The sequence below is a fragment of the Ictalurus furcatus genome, chromosome 23, assembly GCF_023375685.1.
Source record: "Ictalurus furcatus strain D&B chromosome 23, Billie_1.0, whole genome shotgun sequence".
NCBI lineage: Eukaryota > Metazoa > Chordata > Actinopteri > Siluriformes > Ictaluridae > Ictalurus > Ictalurus furcatus.
Window position 1 is genome coordinate 5,801,957 of NC_071277.1, and position 14,860 is coordinate 5,816,816.

Consider the following 14,860-nt stretch of genomic DNA (forward strand, 5'->3'; position numbering starts at 1 on the left):
CTTGCGATTAATGTCACGTCGCGTACTATAACAGCCAAAAGTGTTATCTCCAGAGCACTTCTGCTGATAAATGTGCTTCAGACAAGTGCTTACTCGACATCCAGATGAAGGGAAATATATATCCGATCATGAAAATGATAAACAAGAGACATGAAATGAAAGACAGCTGGCTCAACTCGGCGATGTCTTCCACCTTACATCATTCAGTAACGGGTCAGCTGCTCGGTGTTGGTTTGATATATAGTGGAAAATGTTCGAATGAAGCGATGCAGTTATTCAAAACCAATTATATCAGTCTTGAGGGCATGAAATGGTCTGTGTTCTTTCAAGTAGATGTGCAATCAGATGAATTGAGGTAAAAATTTAATTAGCATAGCTTTTGGACTGGCTTGTTAGGAAGGTTAAGGACTTTTTTACCCTCATACTTCCTGGTGTTTGTAATAGGCTGGCTGATCTAAACATGGAGGACTGATTTGTGAGCATATACGGTACAGCCTCAGCTCTGATGCAGTAGATGACCTCCTTAGCATAAAGCTCTACGGGTGTTTACACAGGACCAGCAGTGTTTCCATCTGAATTATTTAAACTGCAGCAGAGCCTTCACTTTTCCCCCACACCTTTAGCACCACCTAGCATTTCTGTTTCTCCTGTCTCTCTACCTGTCTCTCTGTCTCCTTTTGGGTGCACGCATCACTTTGTGAACACGCTGTACCTCCTGTCTCAGAAGCTTCGTTTCTGGTGGCTATTTTTCCTCCACTGTTGGTCGGAAGCTTATTATCTCTTCCTGTCAGGAATGCGGAGCATTTCCTGCGTTTCCTCTCTTTCCGGCCCTCAGAGAGGCCCTGTCCATGCGTGTGACAGCCCATCATCACATCACCTCAGCGTTTCACAGTGTGGGAAACGTTCTCTTTCATGGACATGACAGGTTTAAATGTTGGTTCCATCAGACTACTGGGACTGAAGAAAAAAAAAGAACGCTCAGGAGTAACGTGATGTTTTTCTTGGTCACTAAAGTGTAGCTTTCAGCCAAGCGTAGCTTGTTAACACATTTTCAGCATTTCTTTCTAAGCGCTGCTCAGTGTTTTCTCTCACCATAGTGGCCTATAGTAGCGCTTCTTCTCCACTGTGGTATGAATCAATGGAAATAAATTGCCCAGCTTCCTTCACTTCACAGATTCGTTTACAGCTTTCAAGAAATGCCGTTACACATTGGCACATCAACATGTCAAGCTGATTTTAAAGAACTAGCACTGAATAAGAACCCCATCCTTAGTGCATTTGCACACACTGCAATTACAACAGCTGATGCTTGACATGTACATATGTTCTGTGTCTGTACAAGAGGGAAGAAATCTTGTAGAGGTAGTCTTATTCATAAACAAATTTTATTCATCTGTCTTTGCCAAAAACAACTCTTCCAGGGACTCAAATTACATACTAAATAGTTTGTCAAAACTATTTTCACACCTTTCACACCAGTATCAGTACTGTGTGAAAAAGAAATCACTGTCCATACCAACAGGGACAAAAAGTCGTCCAATGTTGCAGAAAGATAAAACCAGTACCCTAAATCACATCTTTCTGTACTAAATAGTATTAATCCAGTATCACTGTATTTAGTGCCATAGTTTTGTGGTTTGGGATGTAGCCAAACAAACTATTCTAGATAGCTTTACCATTTCCACACGATTGGGAACCTGTCCCTGCTCAGCCATTAATTGCAGGGAAAAAATCCATGACAGCTTTTTTCCAATTTCTAAGGGTCTTGCTGGTGCCCCATCCCTGCTTAGTTCCCTTTGAATCATCCCTATGTTTGACCTCAAAAAGTGGCTTCTGCTTCCTCTGCTCACGTCACTTCAAGATTTACATTTACATTTACATTACATTTATTCATTTAGCAGACGCTTTTATCCAAAGTGAGTTACAGATGAGGAAGTACAAGCAAAGAGACCTTGGAGCCAGAGCATCTGCAGTAGATATGGCCGGCTGCACAGTGGGTCCGCCTCTCGCCCATCATTAACACAGGAATGGGCGGGGTTTAAAATTGTACTGCAGCCAGCCACGAGAGGGCCTCAGAGACATTTTGGCTTCCATACTTACAGTACCCTCCACTAATATTGGCACCCTTGCTAAATATGAGCAAAGAAGGCTGTGAAAAATTTTCTTTATTGTTTAACCTTTTGATATTTTGTTAAAAAAATTCACAAAAATACTCTGCTCTCATTGATATCGAACAATTGCAAACACAACACAGGTTTATCAAAAAAAATATCTTTGTTAAATATAGGTGTGAAACAATTATTGGCACCCTTTTAGTCAATACTTTTTGCTACCTCCCTTTGCCAAGATTACAGCTCTGAGTCTTCTCCTATAATGCCTGATGAGGTTGGAGAATACATGGCGAGGGATCTGAGACCGTTCCTGCATACAGAATCTCTCCAGATCCTTCAAATTTCGAGGTCCACGCTGGTGGACTCTCCTCTTCAGTTCACCACACAGGTTTTCTATGGGTTTCAAGTCAGGGGACTGGGATGGTCCTGGCAGGACCTTGATTTTGTGGTCAGTGAAGCATTTTTGTGTTGATTTTATGTATGTTTTGGATCATTGTCCTGCTGGAAGATCCAACCATGTCCCATTTCAAGCTTTCTGGCAGAGGCAGTCAGATTTTCATTCAATATCTGTTGATATTTGATGGAGTCCATGATGCCATGTATCCTAATAAAACGTCCAGGTCCTCTGGCAGAAACACAGACCCAAAACATTAAAGAGCCACCACCATATTTAACCGTGGGCATGAGGTACTTTTCCATATGGCTACCTCTCTGGGTGTGCCAAAACCACCTCTGGTGTTTACTCCCAAAAAGCTCTATTTTGGTTTCATCTGACCATAGAACCCGATCCCATTTGAAGTTCCAGTAGTGTGTGGCAAAAAGAAGAACTTGAGTTTGTTTTTGGATGAGAGTAGAGGATTTTTTCTTCAAACCCTTCCAAACAACCTGTGGTGATGTAGGTGACTTCGGATTGTAGTTTTGGAGACTTTCTGACCCCAAGACGCAACAAACTTCTGCAATTCTCCAGCTGTGATCCTTGGAGATTTTGGTTGATTCATAACATTTCCAGTTCATCCATAATTATTGCCCTGATGGTGGAAATGGGCATTTTCAATGCTTGTGCTATTTTCTTATAGCCACTTCTCATTTTGTGAAGCTCAACAACCTTTTGCCACATATCACAGCTATATTCCTTGGTCTTACCCACTGTTATGAATATCTATGGGAATTTGGCCTATATATTACCTCATTTTTATACCCCTGTGAAACAGGAAGTCTTGGTTGAACAAGTTCCTGTTCCTGTTGTAAAAAAAATTAAAATATCAATGGGAATATACTTGAATTCACAGGTTTATCATCATTTTGATAAACCTGTGGTTTGTTTGCAATTGTTTGATATCCATGAGAGCAGAGTATTTTTGTGAATTTTTTAAACAAAAGATCTAAAGGTTAAACAATAAAGACAATTTTTCACAGCCTTCTTTGCTCATATTAGTGGAGGGCACTGGATATACAATTGTTGTCTGTGACACAGCACAAAAAATACAATGCTACAAAGTTACAACAATTACAACCACAGATGGTTGATGATACCTGCTATCCAACCGTTACCTTGGTGAGTCAGGGCTCTACACTCATAGGGTTCTTTCAGGGTTCTTCCAACAGGTATTTTGTATAGTTCAGAGTTCTTATAAGGCTCCTAGTTAGGAACCATTTCTGGTAGGGAAACACTCTGATCTAGGGTTATACATAAAACCTTTAAGAGTTCCCCCAGAGGGATGAACTAATAGATTTGACCTTTAGATTTGAGAGGATCTGAACATTGATACTGAGGGTGTAACGCAATTCCATTTCCCCAACAGAGCTCCAAATATCCGTATCTGTATCTGTAGTCTCGATTTAAACCCAAAGTGGGTGTCATATAAATACCCCTGAAAACACTAGAAATAAAAATTTGAGGTTGAAATATCAAAACTGTCATCATGGTGTGTGAATTCTGGTTCTCACAGTTCCTCAACCTCAGCTATTTCATTTATCATGATTTTTGTTTCTACCCGCCCTTGATATTTTTCACCAAATTAGTTCAATATTTCGAACTAGGTTCAATAGTTTGGATCTATTTCCCAAAATATAAACAAAGTAGTAGTCTAATTTAAACAACCCTGATCCTGACCAGGCAGTTACTAAGGATGTTGTAAATGCATCGTACACTGCCGTGTATTCATGCTCATGTTAATGAATGGGGTGTTTGTCTCTCCAGCTTAATATCTGACTGTTCACATGCGCTCATGAGTTCTCAGTCTCAGTCACTGTGGAACACATCATCTGTTATTGCTATAGTTAACACTCTCGCTATCTAGTTGTGCACTTATTTGCTAGGTTATTACCTAGAAAGGTGAGTAATGACATGGTCCTTATGGTTATTCATAATAGCCTATTAATTGTTTACATATATATTCTTCTTATTCTTATTATTGAAGTTAGATTTCTTTGACTTGCAAGATTTATATCATATGTAGTCTGACTGACTACTTTGTGGCCCGTGTGCGTCACTACTTAGCATTAGCACTTCCTGAAACCAGGTTTAACAGCTCTCCTTTCATTTTGCTGCAACTTTCTTGCTCATGATTGTCAGTTAAAGACTCTTGCTGTCATGTAGCACTTTGTGCTTAAATTGGATTTGGCCTCACTTTAGATAAACGTAGCTACCAAACAACATGCAAAATGTCAGTGTGTGTTTCACTTGATAAACAACTCCATGTTGCCAGTGTTGCCGTTACTACTGCGTTAACTTTGTTTGTTCAGTGGCATGCGGCTTTAATGGAAAACTTTGCAGTGTAACATTTAGCAACGAGGCATAATCTTCCGGATCAGACAGGGAGCGGAGAATGGCATCGCCATGCAGGCTGACTCCAGACACATTCCTGTGGGCAGCCAGAGAATATGTTTTTAGGCGTGTGTGTATGTGTGTGTGTCTGGCAGCCTCAAACTCTCTGCAATGTTGTTTGTGACAGGGAGAAAGCACAGTTTGTATGCTGTGGTTAGGAGGCAGGATTCAGACTAGGCTTTTCCACACTGCCTGCTCTGCTCCCCGCCTCCTTCCTCCATGTTCCCTCCCACTTCCATATGCTCACATAGTATCAAATATCAGTATTGGAGAACAGGACTGTACAGATTTCCTTGTTTTGGAAGACGAGACAGAGGTTAGGCAAGTAAAATGCTGCATGAACCATGGGTAAGGTCCAAGATGTAAGATAAATAAGCCACAGCCAGAGTGCCAAAAAATAATGGTCTAAACATTGTCCAAAAATCTGGAGCTAATAATGTTTTCATTTCTAAATCAGCTTCAGATGCTACATAGTCAAATTCCGCAAATATCATATATAACTTCTCAACAACAAAAAACACTGGTAGTAAACTTCAAATAATAAAAGTCTATAAATGTCTTCAAATTAGATCTGTACATTACTATGAATGTATTACATTGTTCATAGGTTAATTGATCTCTTCATTCTCATAACATGGATAATAATACAAGCACAAGGGACCCTGTTTTGATCCCGAGCCTAGCCGCATTGTTTTGTGTGGGTTTCCTCTGGGTTCTCCCGTTTCGTCCCACCTCCCAAAAACATGCCAAATGGTGAATTGGCAACTCTAGAGGAGTACGAGTATGTGAATGTGTTTGTGCGATGCCCTGCGTCCCATCAACAGTGAATTCCCACGGTGTGTTCCCGGTTTCCAGTGTTCAGGCGGTATTTTGATTATTAAGCTTGCCTAAGTGTTAATACTGCTGCTTTTACAACCGCAAAATGCACAACCTGGGAATAAAACAGCCGCTACATGCAGTGACACAAGCAACCATGTGATATCTGGACCAATGACAGACAGGGGGAGGTCTCAGAACAGTGAAGCGGTGGTTAGGTGGTTAGGAGTTTGGAAATTCCTGCACACCACAGCATATAAACTGCAAAACTGCGTTGCTCTTGCTCAAAAGTCATCTTTTTGTAAGTTTATAACTAGTTTAAAGTCAGAGCCTGACACAAGTCATGCTCGGAGAAGCAGGTTAGAGGTGTTCGAAGCAGCTTGGCGTTTTTCCCCCAACCTCCAAGGCCTGTTTTACATGTGATCCTCTGGGAAGCTGCTGCAAGTTGTCCAATATTAGGGTTTGATTGCAGTACATCGGCTTTTGAAAAGCATCTCTTGTTGAAAGGGTCAGTTGACTTAATGAGATTTCATTATGCTTCAGTGTTTAGCTTTGTTCAAGGGTCAGGATAATTGTGTTTGCATAGACTATCTGCTTACGTTAATGCATTATTATATACAGTACTGCGGAGATGCATAAACAATGCTAGAGCTTATTATTGAAACCCTTAAATGTTGAATTACTATTATTGTTGTTGCTGTTGTGCTTTTCCCAAATAAACAAGCTTTCCAAATATGACAAAAACACACATTTAAAAAAATTATTTTTTAAGTGTGTAAAAAAAAGAAAAGAAAAAATGGAATAAACAACAACAACTAGATTAAAAAAAACTATTACTGATTAACGTGGAAAAAGTCAGTAAATTAATATCTATACTACTCATAGCAATGCTTCTGATCAATGTTGGCCAACAAAATGGGATCTAATAAGAAAATCAGTGAAGATACTGTAGCATACATGTACAAACACGTTGTAAACGTTTGTATAACGTTTGGATAAAGTTAACAGTGAATGCTACAGGTAATGAGTTGATTACTTGTGCCTCATTGAAAGCTGACACTATTATCGACTGGCTGTCGAGTGTTTGGTCATCAGCACAATCTGTAACACAATCTGCGTGAGCTGAACTCAGCCCTCTACATGTAGCTGAATGTAGTGAAAGCCTGTGTTGTAGTCATCTGGATGCTTAGCTGAGAAAAAGAGGAATTTGGAAAATGTCACATGGTGGATTTAAAAGTTAAAGGCCATGGCTGACATCTGTGAAAGTGCCCTCAAGCCATATGTGATTGGTATGGTGTACATACACCATGAGGAATTGGGACTTAAAATATTACAAAATGATTTAAAGATGACAAATTTCGCAACATTTCCCTGACTGTAATGATGATGTTGGATCTGGCAGCCGGTTGTAAGAGCACATCATGTGGCAAGGCTGTAAATCGTGGATGTTTTAATGAGCAAGTCAGTGTTTCTAAATGATGTTACAGTAAAAATATGTCATCATACCTGTTCAATATTTATAACAGACATGATTTTATTACTATTTTATTTGTCTGCCAGTCTGTTTATCTGTCTGTCTGTTGGTCTGTCTGTCTGCCAGCTGGTATGTCTGCTGGTCTGTTGGTCTGTCTGTTGGCTAGTATGTGTCAGTTTGATTGTTTGTCTGTCTGCCTGTTGGTCTGTCTGGTCATTGTCTGTGATTTCTGATGATACTACATTAATGCAAAAAAGTTTTATTTCTTGTATCATACAGTGTAGACAAAGTGAAATTAGTTTATCTGTTTGTCTTTCAGTCTGTCTGTTGGTTTGTCTGTCAGTCTGTATGAGGGTCTATTTGTTTGTCTGTCAGTCTCTGTCTGTTGGTCTGTCTGTTTTTCAGTCTGTCTGGTTGTCTGTAGATCTGTCCGTCAATCAGCTGATTTGTTTGTCTGTCTGTCTTTCAATCTGTCAGTCTGTTTGATTGTCCAACTGTCTGTCTGTCTGTCTGTCTGTCTTTCAATCTGTTAGTTTGTCTGATTGTCTGTCTTTCAATCTGTCAGTCTGTCTAATTGTCTGTCTGTCTGTCTGTCTGTCTGTCTGTCAATCGGTCAGTCTGTCTGTTGGTCTAACTGTCTGTCTGTCTTTCAATCTGTCTGTCTGTCTGTCTTTCCATCTGTCAGTCTGTCTGTTGGTCAGATTGTCTGACTGTCTGTCCATCTTTCAATCTGTCTGTCTGTCTTTCAATCTGTCAGTCTCTCTGTTGGTCGGATTGTCCGACTGTCTATCTGTCTTTTGGTCTGTGAGTTCGTCGGTTTGTCTGTCTGTCTGTAATGTTGGGAAAACATGCCACATTAGCCCTTAAAGCCCTTAAATGTATTCATGAATATTTTACCGACATTCTCATGCAGTGGCCTCAGCAGAACCAGGCAGCTTTTTAACATTAAACTATCTAAAAGCAGCCTTATTGTGAAAATTTAATGAAACATTGATTAATGCTGATGCACGAATAACAACATCACTTTGTTATTGATTATCTCACAATATGTCAGGACATTCAGAGCAAGCTCCATATTGCTGTTTACTCTTTTTCTGTGACAGTCTGCAGTGAAACGCCATAACGCAGCAATGGAAATATTTGTTTTTTTGTTTTTGTACTCGTAAAACAGCGTGTTGCCTCGAAGAGCCGACATTTCATGCTGCTCACGCCCTCCACTGTAATATGTGGCAGAGAAATTAGAAATGCACTCATTTCATCCTGGGGATCATTGCATAATATTTTTCCTATAATTTATATTAACGTTATTTATGCTGTCAGATGGAAGAATGTGGAGATTTTTGGCGACTGGGAGATGACTCATGCTGAGTGGGGTAACATGGACTAGGTGCTGCTGACATCAGCCTGCTCCGAGTTTTAAAACATGTCTCTTTTTAAGAAGGGAATTGACAGCTCAATGATTAAATTTAGACTTCAGGTCATTTTGAAGTGCATATTATCTTACATGTTAAGCCCTGACGTCCATTTCCATGCAGCCACATGCTGATGATCAGTTAGATAACATCACCACGTTGAGAATGCACAATATTGTTATTGTAGACACTTAAATATATTATTATTCAAAAGGAGGCTGGTTAAGTGGCATTTTTGGGCAATGGATGTTTCATTAAAGTGTAAAAATGCATGACTGTGGAGCATAGAAGCTGACAAAACATGATAGCTGAATATGAACATTATTTTTTAAATATTTGAATGACATACATTACATTAAATAAAGCTATTTTTGCTGTGGTGTATTTAATACATTTACATTTTGCCAATGTTCTTTTTTTTTAAGTTGCTAGGGGTAAGATTTGCCTTTAAAAACATAGAATTCAAAATTATGGGTTATATTTTGGTGATTGTGAAAAATCAAAACCCAAATCTCAAACATTCAAATCTGAAAAATTCAAAACTCAAACATTCAAATCTCAAACATACAAAACTAGAAAAAAAAAAAACTAATTTCAAAAATTCAAATGTAAAAAAATTAAAATCTCAAAAATTAAAAAATCTAAATATCAAAAATTCAAATCTTAAACATTAAAAACTCAAAAATTCAAGTCTAATTCAAATATCAAAAGTTAAAATCTCAAAAATTCAAATCACAAAAGTTAAAAACTCAAAAAAAAAAAAAAATCAAATTTCAAAAATTTTAATGTAAAACATGAAAATCTCAAAAATTCAAAACTTTAAATATCAAAAATTCAAATCTTAAATATTAAAAACTAAAAAATTCAAAAGTCACAAGTTTAAAATGGAGAAATTCAAAACTCGAAAATTCAAATGTAAAAAAGTTAAAATCTAAAAAAAAAGTCCAATCTAAAAATTTAAAAAGTCTAATTCAAATCTCTAAAATTGATTTAATGTAAAGTAGGACAAATATGAAGCATGCAAGAATTCTAAACCATAATTCAAATATAAAAAATCTTAAACATTAAAAAAAAAATTAATCTCCAAAATTCAAATGTAAAAAAATGAAAATCTCAAAATTAAATCTAAAAAATTAAAAAGTCTAATTCAAATATGAAAATCTCAAAAATTCAAATATCAACAATTCAAATCTTACACATTCAAAACTCAAATTTAGGTAATGTTCTAGCTAGTTAAGCTATGCTAACATTAGCTTGTGGGTAAATGTTAGCTTCTTAATAGGAATTTCAGTACAACGTAAAAACTTTTAGATTGCACTTCAGATCTGCTGTTTTTACTGCACTTAACTCTGCTTCAGGTTTCTACACTTTACATCACTTCACTTCACTGATCATGACAGACGACTGTGATCGACTCTTTCTATATCAATATAGATATCAAACAATTGCAAACACAGGTTTATCAAAAGAAAAATATCCTTGTTAAATATAGGTGTACAACAATTATTGGCACCCCTATGAATTCATATGAGAAAAATATATTTGAAGTGTATTCCCATTTATATTTTACTTCTTTTTTTTTTTTAGTACACCTGGGTGGCTAGGAGCAGGAACTTGTTCTACCATGACTTCCTGTTTCACAGGGGTATAAATATGAGGTAACACATAGGCCAAATTCCATTAGTCATTCATAATAATGGGTAAGACCAGGGAATATAGCTGTGATGTGCGGCAAAAGGTTGTTGAGCTTCACAAAATGGGAAGTGGCTATAAGAAAATAGGACAAGCATTGAAAATGTCCATTTCAACCATCAGGGCAATAATTAAGAAGTTCCAGTCAACTGGAACTCCAAGGATCACAGCTGGAGAATTGCAGAAGTTAGTTACGTCTTTGGGGTCAGAAAGTCTCCAAAACTACAATCCGAACTCACCTTTATCACCCCAATTTGTTTGGAAGGGTTTGAAGAAAAAAGCCTCTACTCTCATCCAAAAACAATCTCAATTCTGCATGGAGGAATAGTCTCAGATCCCTTGCCATGTATTCTCTAACCTCATCAGGCATCAGACTCAGAGCTGTTTTCTTGGCAGGAGGTAGCACACAGTCAAGTTTTGAGTAAAAGGGTGCCAATAATTGTTGCACACCTATATTTAATAAAGATATATATTTTTAATAAACCTGTATTTTGTTTGCAATTGTTTGGTATCCATTATATATATATATATATATATATATATATATATATATATATATATATATATATATATATATATTTCCATTATATATATATATATATATATATATATATATATATATATATATATATTTAGCTATTATTATATCCAATGTTTTTATATGCTATTATTATATCCAATTATTATATCCTATATGTGTGTGTGTATACTTCAAATATACAAAATTCTTATTCAAATATGTTTGTATGTTTGACATAACTGTCTCTCTGACAAATGGTTTAGCAGTGTACTTTTTTTAAGTTACATTGTGGAGAAAAAAAAAAAAAAAAAAAAAAAAATATATATATATATATATATATATATATATATATATATTTATATATATATATTCTAATTTATTTTGCTCTGTATCAGCTGTATCTGCACAGTATCCATTTTAGAGGAGGGTTTGGGGAGTAGTCTTTTTTTTTTTTTTTTGGTTCTCCGCGAGTTGCGTAACTTCTTTTTCTCCGAACCCATTACTGTTGACTAATGACATGCACGTATGAGCCGCAGCTCAGACAGAACGCATACGAGTGAACGGGGCAAAGGTAACATGGATACCACGGAAACGTGTTCTGTATACGTTAATACAGGAGGTCCTGTTTGCCCTCTGTGGCAGCGTCTCTGCCTAACAGACAACTTTTCCAGTCCCCCCCCCACTCTTTGCTCCGACCTCCTTCGAGTGAGTGAAACAGATGTGAGGCAACAGTGTTCTGAGTTACAGGGCAGAGAAGGTGAACGTGCAGATGTTGCAGTGACTGTTTTTTCTTCGTTGCAGTCTCGCAGTCGAACAGCAGCTTAAAGAAACACAGGAGCAGGAGCATCTTCAGCCCTTTTTTCTGCTGCTTCCGCAACTACAATGTGGACCCGCCGCTTCAGAACAACAAGACGTGTTCGCTGCCTCCACCTGCCGAGGAAAACAGTGGCTCTCCTAAGGTACGTGCATGTGTGTGTATGTATATATTTGTGCTTAATGATCTATTTTAAAAAAAACCCAAAAGTACAGCGTTTTTATTGGTGTTGTTATTACCATCGTCTCAGCTAAAGATTTGTTTGTCGTCTCGCCTCACTCCTCGCTTGTGTACACTCCGTGCGCTCGGCCTCTCCATCCTCACCGCAAAGTGTTCCAGCTGTTCCGAACCCAGTGAACTCACCCTGATGTTTACCATCCAGCTTCAGAAATGATGGGCATGCTTCTCCACACACACATTCTTCAATATCCACCCACACACACTGACACACTCTTCCACGTCTCCAGTCCCCATAAAATGGCCCTTGTGTCTCAGATGATGGATTGCTCAGTGCCCCCTTACTTTTTTTTTTTGGTGTGTCTTTTCCTCTTCTCTTCTGTCCCACTACATACACACACACACACACACACACACACACACACACATACACAGAGCAACCCCGTGCCCAGGGTACGCTACCAATTCCTCCACAAACATGCACGCATGCTGCCAAGACAGGTACACACAGCTATAAATGGGTGCGAGTGGGATCACGTTACCGAGTGGTGTTTACTCGCAAAAGCCTCGCGTTCTGCAGCGGAATGTCCCACCGATTTACAAGTGCACGCGCTCTGAGCTAACCTTGTTTCGGACCACCTTCTCTTTAAAAGGAGCGCATAAATGCATGCGAACTTGGTGAACCTTGAAACAGAGGGAATCAGTTTACACTTCAGTACAGGACGCCTGTTCATGGCCTAGCTGTAGCTATAAGCAGCTTGATGTTGTTCGCTGCTTACATTCTCCGATTGTTTATGTTGATGTTTTTCTCTCTTTCTCTCTCCCTCCCTCTTTTTGTTTCTCAGTGTGATCAGGTCCAGGTCATCCCTATCCCAGATGTATGTATATCTTACTCACTATGCCTGCTTGTGCCTGCTTTGCTTTCTGTCTGTCCTGCATGACCATTTCTCCAGTATACATATACGCACCAATATCTGTTCACACCTAACCCATTCTCTGGGTTTTATATAAGTTATTATGACGTAAGAAACCTGGTTTCTAATCACATCATGCTCCTTACTCCGGAATTATCGACACCTTTCAAGAAAGTTTGTTTCAGACCAGGCCTCATTTATCAAACAGTGAATAAATTTTTTCGGAAATTGTTCGCAGGAGTATTTACACCAAAAAAAAAGAGTTGTATTCATGAACAACTAATAATTTCATGAAAGCGTTCGAGTCTGTATAAGGAATCTCATTAATGTGAACTTTAAATCACTTTAGAAGAAGTTTAAATCACTTAATTATTTCCATTGCACATGGAAATGTTATGAATTTCTTAAAGAAACTTCACATTAATGACTTATAACAGGGGTTCCCAAACTTTTCCAGGGCAAGGCCTCCCAAATAGCATTAACATTGGACCGAGACCCGCCTTTTGCAAGATGTCTTTAAAACACATTAAAAATACAGACTTCTGAATATATCCCCCTTTTTTTTTTTATTAATAATGACATCTTACATCTTAACATTACATTACATTAGGAATTGATTGTATGTGTGTGTGGTTGTCTGAGAGTGAGAATTTATTTTTCACACCAAATTGTTGAGGCCCCCTGGGCGCCCCCGGCGGCCCCCACTTTGAAAACCACTGACTTATAAGAAAGCAATAAAAGAACAAATCCATAAATTTAGACAGATAAGACAAATCATTCAATTGATAAAAGTAAAACAGGAGGAAGAGTTAACGTGTGCCGATGGTAGCCGACTCGCTGCAGTGGCTGAGCTGCAATACTGGAAGATTTATCTCTCGGAAATTCTCCATTTTCAGCGTATTGTTGTACCATATATTGTATCTACTTAATAGATTTTGAGATTAGGTCCTGTATTTGCCCTTTCTGTTGCACAGTCGATTCATTTTTCAGCTGCTGGAACATAAAATGAAGTTGTTTCTATCTTTTATTATATTGCTGAATGAAATTTAACCCTCTACTGCATGAATTATTACATTTACATCAAAAACTGTTTTATGGATTTTTATTACTTGAATTAGTTTTAAAAAAATGTTAACTTTTTTTTTTGCGGGAGTAGTTGGTAAATTGTTGCTGTATATGGTGGACAGAATCATATAGTCAAAGCTAACACAAAATGTATGAGATTACAATTCCGATTACTGCATTTTCCAAACTATAACTTTCAGAATTTTGAAACGTTAAACAAATTTTGAGATGCCATGCGGCAAACAGCACTTCCTGGTCATGTGACATGGCATTTTTTTATTTTTTTTTGTCAAATTTAATGCCCCCTATTTTCAGTTTCAGAAAGTTCCTACTTTCATAGGAAAGTTGTAGTTTTTTATTATTGCCTATAAAAATTGAGATCAATTAATTGTTGCCATATGGCAACATCATGCAGTAAATGGATAAATTAATCTCGCAACCTCAATACACAAACAGTATTACATCTTGACCTGTGTGGCAGAGAAATTACTCGATAGAACCTTGCTTCAACTGAAAGTTGTTTTAAAAAGTTTTAATATTCTCATACGACAGCTACCAATCAGAGAGGGTGAAAGCTAACATTTGCTTCCTTCTATCTTTTCAAACTGCTGCTCATGACACAGCGTAACACACTCAGAGGAAAGCGCTATCCACCTTTTTCCACATACATGAGCTCACAGACGGACGTGGTTGGTGACAGGTGTCACTGTGATTGACAGGAGAGAGAGAGAGAGTTTGCCAAATGCACAATAGGGCAAACGCTTTTCTGTTGAGCCACTTGGGAGCCCATTATTGTTTTCTTCGTAGAAGATTTTTATCTTTCCATAAGATTTATTATTTTTTTTCATTGAGCATACGCAAAAGTCTAGCTACCATCTTTAACATGTAGCCGAACATGCAGTGAGCAGTTAAGAGTTCCTCCAGTGATGTTTACACTAGCAAGCGACAAAGCGAGAATTCATTCTCAGTTCTACGCAAATTAAGTATGAGGCGGTAAAGTGACAAATCCACTAATTCCAAGAATCAATCCTATGTTTC

General features: G+C 37.9%; 1 protein-coding gene across 2 annotated transcripts in view; it reads left to right on the forward strand.

Annotated features, from left to right (window-relative positions):
- The window catches only part of ctdspla (CTD (carboxy-terminal domain, RNA polymerase II, polypeptide A) small phosphatase-like a), a 44,283-nt gene that overhangs the window by 15,753 nt on the left and 13,670 nt on the right, over nt 1-14,860 (forward strand). Inside the window, exons 2-3 of one of the 2 annotated variants that reach the window (XM_053611459.1) lie at nt 11,654-11,811; nt 12,689-12,721. In XM_053611459.1, the coding sequence (XP_053467434.1) occupies nt 11,654-11,811; nt 12,689-12,721 (191 nt within the window). The remainder of the gene's footprint in view (nt 1-11,653; nt 11,812-12,688; nt 12,722-14,860) is intronic. The other variant, XM_053611461.1, reaches the window with a different exon arrangement.